At 37.1% G+C, this 20,023-nt stretch overlaps 2 protein-coding genes across 10 annotated transcripts; one reads left to right on the top strand and one right to left on the bottom strand.

Annotated features, from left to right (window-relative positions):
• Positions 1–141: 141 nt before the first annotated feature.
• plcxd2 (phosphatidylinositol-specific phospholipase C, X domain containing 2) lies at positions 142–5,871 on the bottom strand. Its single transcript, XM_055037721.1, has 8 exons — positions 5,557–5,871; positions 5,073–5,209; positions 4,849–4,968; positions 3,703–3,756; positions 3,462–3,617; positions 2,367–2,477; positions 1,627–1,757; positions 142–745 (listed from the first exon to the last, which is right to left on the bottom strand). Exons 1-8 carry the CDS (start codon positions 5,738–5,740, stop codon positions 586–588), a joined length of 1,053 nt encoding a protein of 350 aa, XP_054893696.1. The 5' UTR covers positions 5,741–5,871; the 3' UTR covers positions 142–585.
• Positions 5,872–7,617: 1,746 nt separating this feature from the next.
• On the top strand, positions 7,618–19,997 carry mak (male germ cell-associated kinase). 9 transcript variants are annotated; one of them, XM_055037311.1, is made up of 17 exons: positions 7,618–8,171; positions 10,186–10,571; positions 12,007–12,061; positions 12,546–12,667; positions 14,287–14,369; positions 15,091–15,223; positions 15,382–15,553; positions 15,957–16,124; positions 16,247–16,492; positions 16,569–16,774; positions 16,921–17,060; positions 17,242–17,379; positions 18,059–18,145; positions 18,463–18,582; positions 18,744–18,845; positions 19,350–19,551; positions 19,875–19,997. In XM_055037311.1, exons 2-16 carry the CDS (start codon positions 10,471–10,473, stop codon positions 19,508–19,510), a joined length of 2,034 nt encoding a protein of 677 aa, XP_054893286.1. In that variant the 5' UTR covers positions 7,618–8,171; positions 10,186–10,470; the 3' UTR covers positions 19,511–19,551; positions 19,875–19,997. The 9 variants fall into 9 exon arrangements, with proteins under 9 accessions (XP_054893286.1, XP_054893288.1, XP_054893285.1 ...); XM_055037313.1 differs by having other exon boundaries at positions 18,783–18,845; positions 19,350–19,997; XM_055037310.1 differs by having other exon boundaries at positions 19,350–19,997.
• The last annotated feature ends 26 nt before the right edge of the window (positions 19,998–20,023 follow it).

The following is a 20,023-nucleotide window of genomic DNA, read 5'->3' as shown; positions in this document are numbered from 1 at the left end:
ATGGAGGCTGTTGGGTATTTTCTTATTACTGTCTTTGTTCATAAATAGAAATTCAGTGTTTGTGTATTAATCACCATTTCGATAAAAAAACAAATAAACAAAAAAAAAAACACATCTAGATGTAAAAAATTAACAGCATGTCTAGGATTATTATAACCATGGTAACAGGTGGAGCATTTGTGAAATGGGTCTGTATAACAGTTGCATTTCATAGCAGTGATGTGAGGTATCCCTGTGTGAAAGTGAATACAAACCACTCTTCATTCTCCCTAACCTCACCCCAATTTTCCCAAACTCCTCTTGGCTGTATTGTAAAATTTAGGCTGAAAGAATTGGCTGCAAGTAAAATCGAAGAGTTCCAGGAATATTTAAAGGCTTACAAATTTCTGCAAACTCTGGCATTTAACTTGAGTCGTTAAGTTAGAAACTGAAGCTTTCCAGGCAGCAGAAAAACTGCCTGCGTACCAGCTACCAAACCTCCTTGAAGTCAATAATGTCATGTGCATTACTGAAGCCATTTTATCCTAACTAGGATAAACACATAAAACCAAACCATCTGAGCGCTAGTCAAAAATGGGGAATGTGTCATCTGGGTTTGCGTTCCGACTCAGAGAGCAGTAGGTTGTTGAGTTTAATCACGATGTTGGCAAAGTCAGTGAGCTCCACAAAGTCCGAAGTGATGATGTTGACTCCGTCCACTCCTGGCCGTTGACTCTGAACCCAAGACATTATGGTTGGCAGGTTTCTAGATTGATGAAAGTAGACAGACTGCTTGAGACAACAAAGTTAAAACTATTTTCTTTTCCAAACATGCTTCTTTTGAAGCATGTGTGGAACAGAAGATAGCTTTGGATAAATCTTTGATTTCCTTTTAAGGAAATTAAAAGTTAATTTCTTCATTCTGGTTGGTTATACTTGCGGAAACAGTCACAATATATACTGTCAAACTGGAATTTGGTCAGGTTTTTGTATTGGCCTGCTAACTTTTTTTCTTTAGCCTACTGTTGGTGTTCTGAAATATATGATAATGTGGGAGAAAACTTATCCAAAGAAAATAAGCCAGCTGCAACTCCTACACTCTTGCCTTGGAGTCACTCCTCTGCATTCCTTGTTTTCTCATTCCTACCAGGCATAACACAGTCAGAGACAGACCTAATGTGGCTGTATCACTTTAAACAGCCAAATATATGCCCTCCCCCCCCTGTCAGAGCTTAACAGAACAAAACCTGGAAGCTAATGTGTTTATCTGCTTGTGGTATGCAATTGTACTTCCCGAGAAGTGCAAAATTAGACCACCTCCCATCTCTGTCCAGTTCTTTCGGAATGATATGCTGCAACATAATATGCTGGTCCTATACTCTTCTTATCTGAAGGTATGAAGAATATTTTTTCAGTGTCAGGATTTCGCCTTCATATAAGGTTTGTCAGGACAAAAACTGAGATATGTCTGAGGCATGACGTGCAAATGAGAACATCTGCACCTTGCATTGAGATCATGAGCAATGCAAAGACAAATAAACCAATCATGTGAGGCAAGATGACAATGTGTGCAGATAGCATGATGTAGAAGATTTAAAAAACAACAAAAAACAAAAAAAGAACTAATTTATGTAGTTTGGTACTTACCTTTCTACCAGGTATTCACGCAGCCCCCACACCAAACCTTTGGCTATAGTGTTGGCTGTAGGAGTGAGGATAGCCTGGGTGACATGGAAGGATCCCTGTTTGTTTCTTTCTTTCAATGTGGTTTCCAGAAACTAAGAGAAAGTTGAATAAAAGGGAAAAATAAAACTTATTGAAAAAGAAAATAAGCACACAAATTTTGTTTGCACGGTTATGCAAGGATGAGCTGCAAACATTAACAGGCTTATTTTAGGTAAGCAGAGAAACAATGTGTTTGAGACATGGAGGGGAAGAAAACATTGTAGGAAAGACAGAATGAATTGTTCTGATTGTCATGTAAACCCAGAGAGTGGCAAAAGATGATCTCATTCTTAGATTTGACACTTGGAAGGTAGATTTAATTCCAGAAAAGTTTCGTGATTGCTCATTAACTGTGGACAACCCAATATTATCAGTGCCTCTCATCTCAGGTTCAAGTACATCATCTCTTTAGATTAGGCCTGGACTTTGACTTCTCATTTCTAAACATCACCTTTACTCTCATTTAACCATTTTCCCTGGCAGACTTGTTTGTGAGTTCATGGATCTTATTCTCCTGTATGAGCGATTTTCCATTGACTCTTTAGGTTTTATTTTACAAAACATTTTTTTTTTGTTTTTTTTGTACCTGCTGTGTGTGCATAGTGATGTTATCCTAATGTGAGGGCGAAGAATCAACAAAAGAAATACTGTTGTTGTCTTACCTGTATAAGCTTGTTGGGCTCAGTGGTGTTTGCCCAAGGAGCAGGGATTTTATTGCCAGGCCACATCACAGGGACACCTTGTGCTGAAGGGTGATGGTAGAACACAATGACCTGTAAAGAGGCGAAATAATTAATAAGATATTTGTACCTTAGTTTACAATTCTCATGTGATATAAGTGAATCCAATCCCTTCTTTCCTTTGTGTGTCTTAAAGAATGAACTCAACTGCTATTGTTTAAGCATCGCTAGCATTTCTTACTTATGTACATTTTTCTTAGCACTTAATCATGAGAAGGTCGTCTGAAGTAGTTATGAAAAAATACAAAATTAAATTGAGAGGACACTTTTAGAAAGGTAAAAGTGTCCTGAATATGACAAACATAACAAAGAGAAATGCTGCCCCCTTCAGGTACTTACAGCACTGCTCTACATTTACTCATCCTCTCCTTTTCTTGTCTCCTGCACTATCTCTGGTACCTCCGCCAAGTAGGCTAAGTCAGCAAAAGATTAGGGTCACAGGACAAGTAATGATAGTAGGCTACTTTCATCTGGACACGCTCTGGACACGCACAGTAGTTACAGCCACAAAAATGAGGAGTTTCTCAGAAATGTATCTATTTACATGCGTATAAATGTGTCATATATAATGAGGGGAAAAAAAACACAAACCAAAAAGAACAGTGTGCGTAATAAAAGAAAAAGATAAAGTTTGTCTACAAGAGTTTGGTGAAAAGATTTTGCAGATTATCTAAATCAGTAGAGAAGTCAAACAGAAACGACTACGCTTAAAGTTAAAGTTGGAGAAAAGGGAAAGCACAGTTGCAAGGTAGAACAAGTGTTAATGGGATGTCACCCAACTCTGATTCCTTCTTAGGAATGTCAAAGACAGCTGGGATTACCTGACACTCATTGATCTGTCCACCACACGCACACTCACAAGTCGGTTCTCTTATAGATGTAGAAAATGCACTTTATATGCACTTACTGCTTTACAAGGAACAAAGCTTTTGTAGCAATTGACTGGAGGGGGGAAAAAACACTCCAAAAAAACAAAACAACCAGAAGAAAAGTTCTGCTGCAGTGTTTGGATCTCACTTGATATTTCTTCTCCCACAGGTAGTTCAGAGTGATGTTCTCCACTACACAGTCTCTGCAAAGCTTGCTGCCAAACACTTCCTGTAGCATATGGATGAGGTACAAATGGTGATCTTCATCCATCGCGTAGTAATGATTGAAGTCCAAAAGCACAACCTTAATCCAGAAAGGAATCAACAATTCATCTAAACATTTATTTGTGCTCTAAAAAAAAAATAGTACTATGAAGAATGATTCTTACCTCTTTCTTGTGTCTGCTCAAGAAAGAGTTAATTTCCAACAGGCCGTCTCTCACCTTTACAGAAAGATTGAAGGCAAGCCAGTGATTAGTCGATGGATGAAACAAAAGGTCTGTTGCTAATGCAGGCATGAAGAGATGCTGCTTCTTGTTTAGTCACAGTTTTAAGCCTCCAAAAGTGCCATGCATTACATTAAAAAGTAAAGCTAAAATCTGAAATTTAACAGTTTCCTAAGCAATTCAGAAATAAATAATACCTTTTGTAGAAATATATTTTACAAGGGAGACCAAGTCAAGCTCAGAAAACAGACTTTAAAATGCTGTTCTTAGCTTATAAATCATTGCATGGCTTAGCACCACAGTACATTAAAGATCTGCTGTCGTTTTATCAGCCTTCCAGAACTATCAGGTGTTCCAGTTCTGGTCTCCTCTGCATCCCCAGAACCAGAACCACCACATATATTGAACAAATTCCAGAAAATAAAAAAAAAATTAAAAAGCTGAAACTCATAGTTTCTTTAACTCTGGTTAACATTAAACAACACATTTGATGTGTGTTGATCATTTTGATGATGCCTCTCATCAAAATGTAATTTGTGTCTCTGATTTCTCAAATGATGACTGTATGCAATTTTAATGACTTTTTATTTTTGTGTTTTTATGATTTAAAGCGCTTTGAACTGCCTTCTTGCCAAACTGTGTTATACAAATAAACTTATTGACAGACAACAGCAACGGCAAAGTTACATGGAAAACAAACACATATTAAAGTTTGCTCACAGAAAACAATTACACACAGACAACGTGAACTGCAAAGATACTGGTCAGAAGACATTCTGTCCACTTAAATGCTGCTCAATTATTATTATCATTCCTTTTTCACTGGAGAGACGTTTACAAGTAAAAATCTATGTTGATCATCAGTGCACTACTCCATGCACTACTTAGTGGAACACAATACTGGAAGAAAACCATTACTCTTGCAGGAAAAGAAACACAATCAAAAAATACAAACTGCAACAATGAGCTGAAAAATGGTGAAACATGTATCTATTGTTTTCAACAGAAGCATATTTGAAATAATAAATTAAGTAGTGTGACTCGACGCGATTGTGTGTTTGTGTGTTTGTTTGTTTTTTCTTTACTCACCTTGTGTCCAAAGAGGCCATGGATGAAGTAGATCTCATTTCCAGGCTCACCTGGTTTAGAAGACACCCTGAGATCGAAGTAACGAATTCCTGCATCTAATTGCTCCCTGAATGTCAGGTTCTGGGGATAGAGATCACAGAGCATTTCTAGAAGAGGCTGCAAAATCCGTACATGGAAGAACAAATCTTCAAAATCGTGACTTCTCTGCATTGGGAGATTTGCACCTGTGTCATTGACCACTTCACCATGACTTTCTTGGCTAGCACGCTGAACATGGTGGCAAGGTACTTTACATAAGACTTCTGATCAGGGCCCACAGGGGCATGCACATCCACCCAGAAGGTGAAGGAGTCATGAGAACCTGGAACAAAGTATGAAACATGTTGCTGCTAATGAAATGTGCATGACGAGGAGAGGAAAAATTGCATCTGTATGGAAACTGAGGAGGGAAACTGAGGAGCAGACGAAGCAGATAAAAACAAGACGAAGACAATAAAACTCTGGGGGGAGGGGGGAATACTTGACTTGGAGAGTTTTTTTTTTTCTGGATAATTGGTCCACAACTGCCTACCCTGAATGGACAAAGAGCTCAACTCTTCTTCGCATCATTCATTCAAAATACGCAAAGCCATAATTACATTCCTTTCCACCCTACTGTCAAATTTCCCATCTCTTCTCTCCTGTTCACCCCTCATTCTTTCTGCTCACCTGGCACAGCAAGATACTTGAGAGGCATGGCACTGAGTATGGAGGGAAGCGAACCCATCCAGTCAGCATGGACATTGCCAATCCCAGCAGGTCTCGTCCTCATGTCCCTCAGAAGCCGCCTGCCGAAGTCCTGGTCAGGAAACTGTTCTTTGGTCCAAACGTACGCCTGCAAACGGATCACCATGTGCTCCCAGTAGGTAACAACCACAGCAGGTCATCGTGAGATGTTGCAAAAAAATTATTTCATTGCAGTGTCAAAAAGAAAAAAGAAAAAACAAAACTACACTTTGGTTGTGAATCGATTGTTCCTGACGATTTGTGCTATCTCACACCAGCATTGCTGGTCATCCTTAATGAGACCAACAGGGAACTAACGACCACAATAATCCTCTTAAGTCCATTTCCACTTGTTACACTCTCTTCCCCGCCCGTCCTGGTATGTCTGAGCTTAACCTGTTCTTTGTGTGTGCTAGAATCATCAATGAGAACCACAGACATCGATAAAAACTACTGGAGGTGAAGAAATTGCCTCAGAACTTCATGTTGTCCTGAGTCAGCAGATGCTGATGTGTGGATCGGTTAGATGACTGTGCATAAAGCATTAATCTGATCACATGGATCAGATTATGACAGCCACATATTTGATATAGAATGACACACCCAACCTAATTTCATCATCAAACACATTATTTCTTCTGGCCAGGTTATCTTGCAAACTCGAGAAAATCTTTCAGAGCAGTCATCAGACGCTTGACCAGGGTGTCCCGACCCTGAGAGCTGCTGTCCTGCAAATAATGCAATGGTCCTATTACATGATAATTTACTGCTCTAAAATAATGGGTTTTAAATGTTTTTTTTTTTCTCTCTCTCTCTCTGAGAAACACAACAGCAATAAATCTGAGGCTCTCTAAAGAGTGCAGGGATTATTTAAATCCACAAGGGGGAGTCCTTACCTGTGTTACACTAAAGATTGAGCATGAAAGAGAATTTAATCCAACCATAGTTATTGTTTTAGCATAATGTAGAAAATATTTGACGCTAGTTACACACAGAAAAACTGTGTGTGGCTTATGATGGCATAATTATCTAATAAATAAGTTCTTTGCTTGCTTATATTCTGTACTGAATGGACTGAGAGACCGCTATGATTTGTCCCCTCCATGTATGTGAATCTCTGTGACATAATTCAGGATAACTCTCAACAGCTGACAGAGAGTTCTCACACTGAGCTGTTGTCTCGCATGTTAAAACACAATTTGATCACGGTGTTATTTTATGCAACCACTGCACATGATCAGTTTAGATTTACTGCTATTTTAAGTTGATTTATTTTCAAAACACAAAAGAGAAAATTCTTTTTGTAAGTTTGTAATTTTACAAGTTCTTATAAAATAAATGGCGCATAGTTAAGTAAGGGGCTTGAAAGATGATACATATGGTTGAAAAAGTAGATGATTTTTCAACAGAAAAATGGATCGGACTAGTGGTTTCTATCGAGACCACAGTTGAAGTTGGTAAAGATTTGGATTCTGACCAGTAAATAAAGTTTATTTAGTTCAGAAACATCAAATCGACAAGAAGTTCATAATTTACATTTAAATGAAATCCATGTTGAACATTAAATTAAGATCTGCTGACATATATTTGCAAAAATAATACCAAATCAAAGATAATAAAAAAAATGTGTTTCACAAAACTTTATTGTTCATTTTTAAATAAACAATTTGTGAATAATCTTATATTATTTAAGAACGGATGAAAAGACACAGATCTACGCTCAGTGAAGAGTTTTAATAAATTAATGGCACACTTAAATAATTATTGCATTTGTTAAGTATTGTCATTTGACATTCTGCACTCTCCATAATAGTCTCTCACTCCCCATAAACAGTTTGGTATGAAGCTCTGAAAATATAAAAACAACTTCATCCCTCATATAGTTTTATGTATATATAAGTTCATAGTGTTGTTGGTTCCCATGTAAACCAAAAAATAAATCATGCGGCGCCATCTACTGGTGCAGAATCTAAACTGCTTTCATATGATGCAAATCTCTTTATGTGTCAATTTTTCCTGACTCTGAGGCGAGTATTTAGTGGTAGGAAAACTATTCACTTTCTGTCCGTTCTCGAAGCAGTGTTTTAAGAAACTGAAACTACAAATAGGAATGGGCTAAAGCTAGTTAATGGTTTTAACTTTTGACATTATCTAACATACATGTCGTTGAAGGGTCGTGAAGGGGGCCGGTGCCTCTCTCCAGCACAACTGTCGACATATTTGCTTAAAATAGATATTTGTAAGGTTAAATAATAATGATAATAATAATTTAAAAAATACATACAAAATGTCAACATGAATGTGAATTTATCAGTCACGCATTTCCAAAAGGGTTAGGGCTAGTCCTTGAAGGACAACATTCCCCACAAAGCATTGCGCTGCTTGTCACCTGGGAGCCGAACAAAGGGGTCGGGTTTGTGTGTACGTTTCCATGGGAAGGAGTCGGGCGGACGCATGCAGGCACGCAGTTTATCGTGTGAGCTGTGATACAGGTACTTCGTCCAGTTTATCAGGAGCTATCAGCGGAGCCAGACAACGACTGCGGAAACGAGCGACTGGTGAGTTTAAAAACGCACAGAGGAAAAAAACAAAGCAAAAAAAAAAAAAACTAGAGGGAGTTACTGCTTACTGATAAGAAGCAACGGAGAAAGTGAGCTGTTAGAAACGGACATGCCAGAAACTAATTTAAACATTAAAGACCATCTGGGAATTATGTATGGTTGTCTGACAAAGCTGTATAAAGAAGGTCAGTTTATTTGTTTCAACGTGTAGGTTTTTCAGGAAGCCATGGCTACTGAATTTGGATAAATTCTGATCAATAACGTTAATATCACTTAGTTCAGTGAGCATTATCACATGAAGTAGTTTTACGCGATCAGGTTGGTATCTGAGTGGAACTGACCTTGATTAGCCTCCTAATGTCATGTGGTCCAGGTACATCTTAATTCCTTTTAATCCCTGCCCAGCAGATTGCAGGCCAGCAGACCTCTGGACTTTATTCTGCTTTAGTTGCCCATTGTCTCAATGCGACCTGGATAGAGCTGGTATTTGTTTTCGAGAGAGAGTACCTGCAATAATGACTTGAAGAAAGATAAATTTAATTCCTGATGAGTGTAGTAGGGAGCTTTGTAATTAAATCGATTTTACATAGCCTTTGTCCGTAGCTTATTTCTCTGAAGTTAATTTATATTGGCTAAGCAACACAAGGCTACTATTCATTGAGTTTATTTTAGTCACATTTTGTGAAACATCTATAATGTATATTAGACAGTGATTCTCCCACAAAAACAAATACAATAAAAACTATAGATTTTTTTTTTTTGTAATTTCTTGACCCTTAGATGCCTGTGTTATATGATAAACATATAAACTAATATAGCTAGATGTTTATTTTTAATGGAACAGCATGTTAAGAAACATTTTATTTATTTCCTTGAAAGACTGACCATAAGTACTTTGGAATTTTTTGTATAGTATTCTTTGTAGCTGTTAGGAAAAACAACAACAACAATAAGTAACTGTTAACTTATTTTGCAGCATGCCTGATTATTTTAGCCAGAATACAAATTAAATTTTTGTTTGAGTTATATCCTGAAAAAAATCAATTCACATATGAATCTGTTCTGCAAACTTAAACACTTAAAAAAAAAAAGTTTGGAAAAAAGCTTGAAGTTTGGACCAGTAAGAACACATTTAGCTGCTCTGGAGTATCTTGTGTTGCGACTAAACACTAACAGCTAAGCTCGGGGCTGCCATCAATGTTTTCAAATTAAGATCGGATGAAGTGTATTTGCTCCTATTTTGCAGGCTACCAACCAGAGTAAAAAGTCCGATATTATAAAAAGCAGAAAGTAAAACATGCCCAATATTCTGCGCAACAGCTACTTGAAAACTACGGCTTTCATCAACATTTATTGTGGTTTGCTTTTGTTCTGAAGCCTACGAATCTAAGTCAAAACAATATGTAAATGTTATTGATAACAATTGTAAATTGAAGCATCTCCGTATTATTTCAGCAACAGTCTGTTTTTTTATTTAAATAAAAGCAACTATTTTGTAATAACATCAATTTCTAGCACTATGTTGCAAGCTTAGAGTGAAAATGAAGTTTATTGCAAGGGCTCTGTAGTTGTTGACCCTGTAATTCAGTAGGAAACTTTCGGGTGGGGGACTTTCCTCAACATAACAACCAAACATTGTGATCACTATACCCTGTGGCGTCGATCAAATCCTCCTGCCAGGCAGTGAGCTTTGGGGGTTGCTGTGGATGCCAGTAAGCATGTTGGTGATGTAACAACCTATTTACATCTCCCATGGACTAATCCCTCCAGGGCTGGCTGTGTCATCACCCCGGGGTGTTCATGTCACAGCTTCCTACTCGTCCACAGTGCTGCACGCCTGATCCTTCTCATCCAGGCAAAAAACAAGAAGTGATCAGAGCGTCATCTGTATCCCGTCTCTCTTATAATTCAGATTTATGAGATTGTTTAAGGTGATTAGGAGTCTATAAATAATGTCCCATTGAGAATTGACATGTTGCTAATGGATTTTTTTTCTTTTTTTCATTTTCAGACACTTCTTGACTACAAACTTAACTGCATCACCAAGATACGCCTCCTATACTCGTGGACAAGAACCTGCAAGAAGCCCTTTAAACTCCTGTCTCAGTGGATGTGGAACATTTTCCCTGGTTGAAGATTTTTCATTGTGGAATAGAAGAAGTGAAATCATTTGTCTGTCAGACCAAGCATTAGGTGAAATGAAGAAAACAGGAAAGTAATTTGAACTATTACATCAGTGCTGCTCACCTAACACATAAAGAGAACTGAGACGCTGATGAAACAATTTTAAGAGAAGATGAATCGCTACACCACCCTGAAGCAGCTGGGTGATGGCACCTACGGCAGTGTGCTGATGGGGAGAAGCAACGAGTCTGGAGAACTCGTAGCAATCAAGAGGTAGGAATTTCATTTTTTTCTTGTTAAACCATTATAAATGGTTACCTAAAGCAAAAATTCAGAAATTAGAATAGAATAATATTTAGACAGATTCATAACATGACACATTCACATATCAATATTTTTTCAACAATGATGATTTTAACTGCAGGGATATACACAAAAATTCAAAACAAAACATATAATTTGCTCTAATTGCTTTTATCTGAAAACAGACAAGCAACGATTATTGATATTGATGGTAAAATAAAATCATTGTAGTCTAGATGTTATCTATAAAGTTTTTATTTGACTTTTGACACTTGAACAGGAGTAACACATAATTTTAATTGTGCAGAACATTATACTTTTCTGTCCTAAGATCTTTTATAGAGCACTAGACCTTAAGACTGCCACCTAAATTTGACATCCAGGTGGCAAATTTGATGGTTTTGTTTACATACAGGTAGAGCCTGCAGCTGGTTTTTTTTTTTTTTTTTTGCAGATGGTTCACTTATGCTTTATTGATTGTTCAGCATTTCTTTCATAGGCGTAATGAGTTTTCCTCCTTTTGCTTTTACAATATGACAATTAAAATCTTTCGAGACCAGAAATATTTCCAGACATTGGTGCTTTGCTTTGTTTTCTGAGATATTCAGCACAAAGTACCACAAATTAAACAGAAAAATAAATCCACTTATATGGACATCTTTAAAGTGGAGCTTTTGCTATTTTAAATATCTGCAATATTCTCAAGCAGTCATTGTTAACAGATGCAATATAAAACTATAGAATTAGGCCCTGGGTTAATTTGCCTATTTCAGCTTTCTTGCGATCAATAGTACAAACAAACCAGTAGCCTACATTTCTTTGTCCGACACGCAGCCACGGTGTTCAATAATAGACGAGAAACCCGGGAGATGGGTTCACTTGTTGATCGTTTGGTTACCATGCAAGATAATACATGTGATGACGGCAAAAGGCAGTGAAAGTAGAGGGTGGGGCGTGTCAGGTTCCTGATATTGTGGAGCAGACGAGGAGAAAAGGATTTGTGCTCAGTCTAGCTCTTATGTAATTCCACAGGGTGGGAGAGATATTGTTGATTTGAGAGGATAAACCAGTGCCAGCTGGCTCACTGCTTCCCATGTGTGTGATAACATATATTATAACAACACTTGCAAATTAATTGGTGAAGTCCAAATGTATGTTTCACAGCAAAAAGAGTCACTGCTGTAAAATCTTGGACCCTTGAAGCTTTGTTCTTGTAATAATGTAAGCTGCAACTTAAGACAGGTCTAAAGGATTGAATTATTTATAGAGTGACACAAAAGACATAGTGCTATTACTGTAAAGATAATAATAGTGCTATGTTGCATATTCAAGTAAGATCTTTTTTTTTTTTTGGTGCACATCTACACATCAGAATCTCATTTTTTTTATTTTCTGTCTTTCCTAGGATGAAGAGAAAGTTCTACTCATGGGAAGAATGTATGAATCTAAGGGAAGTCAAGGTATGGATGGTCACTGGCATCACTGAAACCCAGGGAAGAAATTCAAATGGGCTTCTTTGAGATGCAAGAAATGCAAGACACAGTTGATCAGGAACCAGTGTCAGTGCTTGAAACTGAAGCGGTTTAAAAGGAGCTTCAGTGTCAGTGTACTGATTAAAGATGAAGTCAGAGAAAAAGTGTGGACAAAACGATTTCTAAAGAGAAATATGTTTTCTGCGGAGACTTGCAGGTTGTCTATTGAATTCATTCAGTGCTGTTAACTACAGCTCTTTAAGAGAAATCGAAATCATCAGAAATACGTATTAAAAGGTGATGAATTTGTGAAACCAGCGTTGAAGTTCACCGCAAAAGTGACATTGCATCTCCTAGGAATGGTGCATCCATGTAACAGAAGTGTCAATGTGTTGCTAATGTACATAAATAAGCAAGATCTTTCAGGCTTCATAGTGTGTTTTTTTGTTTTTCACATTGTCTCTCTCTGCAGTCTTTGAAGAAACTGAACCATGCGAATGTGGTGAAACTAAAGGAGGTTATCAGAGAGAATGATCACCTTTACTTTGTTTTTGAATACATGAAAGAAAACCTGTATCAGCTAATGAAGGACAGGTAAGAAAAGGAAGAACACAGTCTGTGCACTGATGGTTTATAGTGACATTACAGTATTAGAAATATCTTAATCTCAAAAAAGTATCTTAAAATGTCATAGATGACAGGGTTTCCCTCAGTATGTAATAAGCCTGACGGGCCTCCGGGCTTTACTTGTGCCCCCATCAGGCTTAGCAATATTAATTTATTAATTTTTTAAATTATTACCATTTTTAATACTTCATAGTTGGTGTTTATGTATTAATCTACCAGTCTTTCAAAAATGTATAACTGTCAAATGATATTTCCAAATTTCCTGCCAACATTTTTTAACTCAAAATCACAGCAGGTGGCTGTTTGATTGCCGTAGCGCCCTTAGATATGGCCTTAGCAAGTTTTCTGGGGGAAATTCTGTACAAGTATTATTACTATTGGGTATTTGTTGTCTGTGTTTTCCTAGAAATATTTTAATTTTATTTCCTAATGCATTGTAAAATAAAAATAAAAAAATCAACAGCTGTCAGACTTAAGAGTCTCATCTCAAGAGGCCTTGATGTTTGTAGGATACAAACATCAGAGCCCAGATGGGTCTTTCCGGTAAATAGAAAACATAGACAAGAGAATCTCTTCCTAGTGTTTTATAATCAAAAATAATAGTCATTAAACGTTGCTCGACAAGAGAACTATATTTGTGATGATATTTTTGTCTGACTGCGCCTCAAAATGAAATGTCAATTTGTATGTTTACAGAAGAAAATTGTTTCCTGAGTCAGTGATAAGAAACATAAGCTTTCAGATTTTGCAAGGCCTGTCATTTATTCACAAGCACGGTAGGTGTACCGTGCTGGGGTCATGCTTTCTGATCTGTGAGAACTGTTTCATTCTGCAAGACTCAGTGTGAAAGTATTGGCATTATTTTCAAATCTAAATTTCAGAGGAAATTTGTGACACTGCATTAAGTGATTTTCCAAAGAACAATAGCTGCATTGTTTTAAATGCATCAAATTCTTGCAGTATGTGAACGCTCCATAACTTGCCTGGTGGAAACATTTGTCTAACTCTCTGATCTGTTCTGTTTCTATGTGATGAAAGGATGCATGGATGCTCTCACTTTTTATCTTTAGGTATTAATTGTTTTAACTAGATGACATCATCACAACATCATATATAAGAAAAAAAATTCACCTTCCACAATGAAAATTATTATAAACTTATAGCCATATTTACTGTGGATTGGTTAGTTAAAGTCCAAACCTAAACCCAGTTCAGAATATGTTGCAAACGTGTTATTCATCATATCTGAGTTTTTTTCAAACCAAAAAAGAACTATAAAGAACTAAAAAGAAAAATAGTGTCCAAAGCCACATATAATATCCTTTCACTTCATAGGTATGTACTACTTTATGTTGATACATGACAGAAAGTACAAAAGATACTTTGAAATTTTGGGTTGTAATGTGACAAATTATCTAAAAAAAGTCCAAGGGCTGCAAAAATTATTGCATAAAAGCACTTTAAACATCCAAGCATCCCTCCATCCAAAATGCATGTACCTTTCCAGACTTCTCTTTTCTTAACATTTTTCTTTGATTTCCCTTGTATCCTTTCTTCTCTTTTTTTCCTCTTTGATGTGCTGTTAGAGAGAATAAGATGTTCACAGAGAATGAAATTAGGAACATCATGTTTCAAGTGCTGTCTGGGTTGGCTTTTGTGCATAAGCATGGTAAGGGGCCTTGTCATTTTTCTCTTTTGGAAAATGTAACATAACCTTTTGCTTTTTAGGTTTGATATATTTCATGCAAACAATCTTGTCACCGTGACCCATGAGAAGGAATACATTGCATATGCAAATACATTGGCGTTATTAGGTATAGCCACTAGGTATGCCCGTGCTTTCTCTTGAATAAAATTTATAGAGACATACAGCAAAATATATCTTTTGAGGCCATTAAACACTTTCACCCCTTTGGCTATATTTGATTGATTTACAAACAGGTGATTCCATTATCTAAATATGGGAGAGATTTTTCAGTTTTCTACAATACACAGCCTTATGAACTCACGTTTTATTAGAAATGTGGAATGACTGGAAAATGTGCTGGTAAATTTGTGATGTTTGATTGTAATTGAATATTTAATCAAAAGCAAGTGAAGCTCAAAAGACTGGAGGTCAGTAGATGACAAGATTGTCCGTTTTGGCCCAAAACACGAAAATAAAAATAAAAACTGGACTTTGTTGATATTATCTGAAATTTAAAGCCCAGCTGACGCACAGTAAATTTATTTAGTGCAGGAATGAAAATGAAATGTAGTAATCTTTTCAAAGTGGGGAGTTAACTATTTTATTTTTCAGCCAATCAGACAGTGGATTCAAAATATTTCCTGTCATATTTTCATCATTATCTTGCAGCCTGATTATAAACTCTGAGTTATAATTTTTCCAGGTTTCTTCCATCGAGACATGAAGCCAGAGAACCTGCTGTGCATGGGTCCAGAACTGGTTAAAATAGCCGACTTTGGACTGGCCAGAGAGATCCGCTCCAAACCTCCTTACACAGACTATGTTTCAACAAGATGGTAAATAATAGATTTCCTCTATTTGGATAGATATGACGTCAAAGCAGTTGTTTTTTTTTTTTGTTTTGTTTTTTTTTGCCAGAAAATTTAGATTGTTTTTTATTTTTATGCTGATTGAAATTAACTTTAATATTGAGGTATTTCTGGTCTATGTCAAGGTATCGCGCTCCTGAGGTGTTGCTGAGGTCGTCTACCTACAGCTCTCCTATTGATCTGTGGGCTGTGGGCTGCATCATGGCTGAACTTTACACCCTTAGACCTCTTTTTCCTGGAAACAGTGAAGTGGATGAGATCTTTAAGATCTGCCAAGTACTGGGCACCGTGAAAAAGGTGAGGAATTTCTGGACGGAAAGAGGTAGAACATTGTATTAACTTAGCTGCTCCTGTAAAGTTATAACTATTTTATTGGTATTACTACAAATACATTTTAAGACAGCATTGCTCAGCCCTAATATATATATATTTAAAAGAGTGGGGTGGTTCTTTATTATTTTATCCGGTTATTGAGAGCCAATGTGGAAGCCATTGTGACCCCAAAGTTGCAGGTTGCAGAGCCCTGGCTTTGAGAAAGTAACAAAAGTATAGAATTATTTTATATTTTATGTAACAAAACAGTTAAATGCTCTTTTAAAAATTCCTTGTAAAGACAAAATTTTAATGGGAAAGATTTGTTTTTTTTGTTGTTGTTGTTTTTATTTCTTCCACCTGATGATTTGATTTTCTTTACAATTAGATGGATTGGCCAGAGGGCTACCAACTTGCATCTGCCATGAATTTTCGCTTCCCCCAATGTGTGCCGACTAACTTGAAGACCCTTATTCCAAATGCCAGCAAGGAGGCTATTGCACTGATGCAGGACTTTCTACAGTGGGACCCTAAGAAAAGGCCCACCGCTGTACAGGTAGGCAAAACTAATGTTCTGATGTAAAGTCTTAACACTCAATCCAGTGTACATGCTTTTAAATTGTATATTGGTAGTAACAGTTTAACATACTCTTCCCGTTCTTTTCTCTCCTCGGCAAGGCCTTGCGGTATCCTTACTTCCAAGTAGGCCAGGTGTTGGGGCCTCGTCCTCAGAGCCAAGAGGCTAAAAAGCTCCAAGCTCGTCCAATGGTTCAGAAGCAGCTCTCTGAGTCAAAGACAGATCCCCAGCAGTCATCATCAGACTCCAAAGCTTCCGCATCTTCAAGAAACTATTTGCAACATCAGCCTCTTCAGCAGATCCCAATGCCTCAGGTTGACAGTAAAACCGAAGGCATCAGCCACGCAGTGAGTAGTCCAATACAATTCTTAAACACCTCTGTATGGATCAAAACATAATATCCTTTTTTTTTATTATTATCAGAAGGCAACGTCAATGGGCAGTGAAAATGCTGTAGGCGGAAGCGGGATGGGGCTGCTGAAGAGTGGTCGCCGTCGCTGGGGCCAGGCAGTATCCAGGACATCAGACAGCTGGGATGAATCTGACCAATCAGAAACCGCCGCCTCCAACTCCAAGAAACCTAGCCTGGGGACTGCAGAGGGGGATAGGAAACAAGAACACTGCTCACAGTAAGTGCTGTAATGTGCTAAACGTGTGGCAAATTCCAGTTATGAGGCACATTATTGTACAGTTGATAAAACTATAACAATGCAAGCTTATTTAAAAAAAAACCAACAACCTTTTTTTGTTTATAATTATTGTAATTTGTTTGCAGGCCCAAAGAGCAGAAACCTCTATATTCATTTAGCACAGTCACAAAAATTCCCAGCAATGTTAAAGTTGGCCAAGTGGATTATAATCTTCCTGGATCAGCAGCACGGCAGCACTATCTTGGCCAGTCTCGCTACCTACCAGGTAAGACAAATGGACAGCCTTCTTTGTAGCTAAAAGGAGCACAATTGATTAAAAAAGGTTAAATATTAATATTAAAGACTGTACAGTTCTTTAAAACATATATTTATCAGTCCATACATCCACCTATTACATAATCCTGCTTATCATTACCAATGTTATGTAAAATGTTTGTTGTTTTAAGGTCTAATTGGCAAGAGTCAGACTTCCTCTGGAGAGAAGGAGTTGAGTGCAATGACATTGCGGGACCTCTGGGAGAACACTGGAAATAAACCACTTTGCCCTATTGGAGGAGGATTAGCCGTCACCAGAGCTAATGCAGGTAACGACAGCTAATGGCTAATGCTGATACATGGTGTTTTGTAGAGTGTACACTGGAGCAAACTCAGACTCTGTGATTACTTTAACATGTAGATGCATGTAGTAATTCTGATTGAAAAGAAAAAATAGTTGCATTACTATTCATCTCATACATTCTCAAGTTACATTTTTAGCCTTTGTACTTCTCAGTTTTGGTGTGCAAGTTTTCCCTTTTGTAACTCCAAAGTTTAGTAAATGTATTTGTCAAACAAAAATACATTTACTACACTTAAATGCTCAAATACAGTTCTAAGGCTTGTTATCAGCTGTAGTGTCACAGCAGACAAGCTTTGGGTTCAGGGCTCCGGAAGTGTTAGGGATCTTAATTAGATCATTTTTTAGTCCATTGTGTAAGCAGCCACACAATATCTACCCCCTTTACTTTGCCCGCCTTTCTTTCACCTTGTCTTTCCCTTTCATTATGTATTTATGAGAATCGGTCTGACTGTTAAAGATCAAGTGCTTCTTAAATGACCACTAACTGTATTCTCCTCTCTTTTCATTTTTTTCTTCCCCTGTCTTTGTTTTACTATTATTTCAAAGTATTTCTTCTTTTACAGCTTTGTTATCCTAAATCTCTTTTCTTTCTTTCCTACTGCCTGCATCACTTCTTCAACTCTTCGATTTTGCTGTGAGATCAGAAGAGAATGACACTAAACTGGTGGATAGCACCCCAGAGAAATCAGTTGTCAAAGAAAGATTATTGGAGAAAATTGATCTGTCAAAAGGTACTTCAATTAAATTACTTATCAGTTAAAAATAGTGATACAAATGCAGACACATTTCAAATTTGCATTTCATTAAATGTACAAAAGTTATATGCAATTTAGGGAACGTTGTGGCAACTCCAACCAAAGCCATTCAAACTGAGACTCAAATAAATGTAACTGGAATAGCTGTGAATTCAGAATTGTGTGTATGTTATATTTTATTCATTTATTGTTCATCTATTTGTTTTATTCTAGTTTTCGCTTGTTGAGTCTGTATTAATCAATCTACACAGAGAATATACACACTCTCAAAATACATCTTTTGTTTCTTAAAGGGAACTTTGTGAGCACCAAGTACAACCTCTCCAGTGGTTACATCCCTTCTTTCCAAAAGAAAGAGGTTGGGACAGTGGGACAGCGGATCCAGCTCGCCCCTTTGGCTGGCCAGCACTCAAGTAAGAATTTCACCGGTTATTTGTTTTCAGATGGTAAAAACCTTCCGCACCTGTTTAAGCTTGCTTTTTTGTCAGCGAGACTGTTCTCTTTTCCTAGTCTATCACTTTGCACCTCTCTTTCAAGAGTTGTTCATCCTTTTTCTCTTATTTCTTTACTTCAGTCAATCTTTCTTCTAATTCTTCTCCTGATCATAAAAAAGAAAAGACCAAATCTGCAAAACTCAAGCCCATTTCCAACTCTTCACTGAGTGAAACTAATGAAGGTACTCGTTTTGTACCCAGTTGTGTTTTTTTGTTTTCTTTTTGTTAATTGGCTGATTAAGTCATTGAATATTTTACTTGCAAATTTCTATATTTTTTAATTTTACATAACTACTCTGATTTAAAAAAAAGTTATATTCCATGAATTAAAATATGCATCCTGTTGAGGCTTATTAGCTTAAAAGTAGATTTTGAAAGTTACCTTTCAGAAAGTAATAAACATACTTTTCATTAAGCCCACATTACTGTATTATAAATGTTTTTGTTATATGTAATATTCCAATCTTAAATGTTGTTTTCATCAGCAAAAAATCCTCATTATTAACAGGAATAAAGGCTTGGACATGTCAAGCCATGTGTAGACACTCTATATAAAGTGTGTTTCACTTAATAAATTGAGTTAACTAAACTTTTCAGTAATATTTTAACGAGTCAAATTCAAATGTGCATATGTTGCTTGTTGTAAATTGGAAGTAGAAACTTGACAGTCTGCCGTTTCCCTTCAGATTACGAGGGCTGGAAGAGGCGGGCAGACCGGACTCAGGTGAAGGGCAGCAGCTTTTCAGCATTGGGGAAGACGTCTGGTAATCTCCTGAGCAGAGCTCCTGCGGTGCAGCCAGTTCACGGCCGGGTCGACTGGACGTCTAAGTATGGTGGAAACCGATAATCCAAGAAAACAGGGCGCGATGACTTGTCTGCTGTTCTTGGGTTTGTGTCATCTTTGATAACAAATATAAATGCTGAGCTGTTTTTGCTACCTAACTCATTAACCATGCAGGATAAATATGTCACAGTAATACATGGTAAACCGACCAGCTTGTACATGTTTGCCAATACTGCCAGGGAGTCTCAAAGTATTCTTTAGGGATCCAGTATGAGCAAGTCCAATTGTCAATGCTTGCATGTTTTAAGTAGGACTTGAATGCATCAGAGAGATGTACCTTTTTAAAAACTTTTTACTTTGTTGTAAATAACCGTTTGTCAAGAAGTCTGCAAAGCTATGTTCAGACAGTTTCTGTTTTTGTGTTTAGGTAACAGTTGTGAAGGATTCTCTTGATACTGTAGAGCAACTCTTGGACTCTTTGTATCATGCAATGAAACAAAAATGTAACATTTTGTATTTATTTTATACTAATAAACATATAGATGTTCAAGGTGTATTTATAAAAAAAAAATGACA

This window comes from Poeciliopsis prolifica, unplaced genomic scaffold (genome assembly GCF_027474105.1).
Source record: "Poeciliopsis prolifica strain line A6 unplaced genomic scaffold, Auburn_PproV2 SCAFFOLD012, whole genome shotgun sequence".
NCBI classification, from domain to species: Eukaryota; Metazoa; Chordata; class Actinopteri; order Cyprinodontiformes; family Poeciliidae; genus Poeciliopsis; species Poeciliopsis prolifica.
Note: the sequence above shows the minus strand (reverse complement) of the source record. Positions and strands in the feature narration are given on the sequence as shown.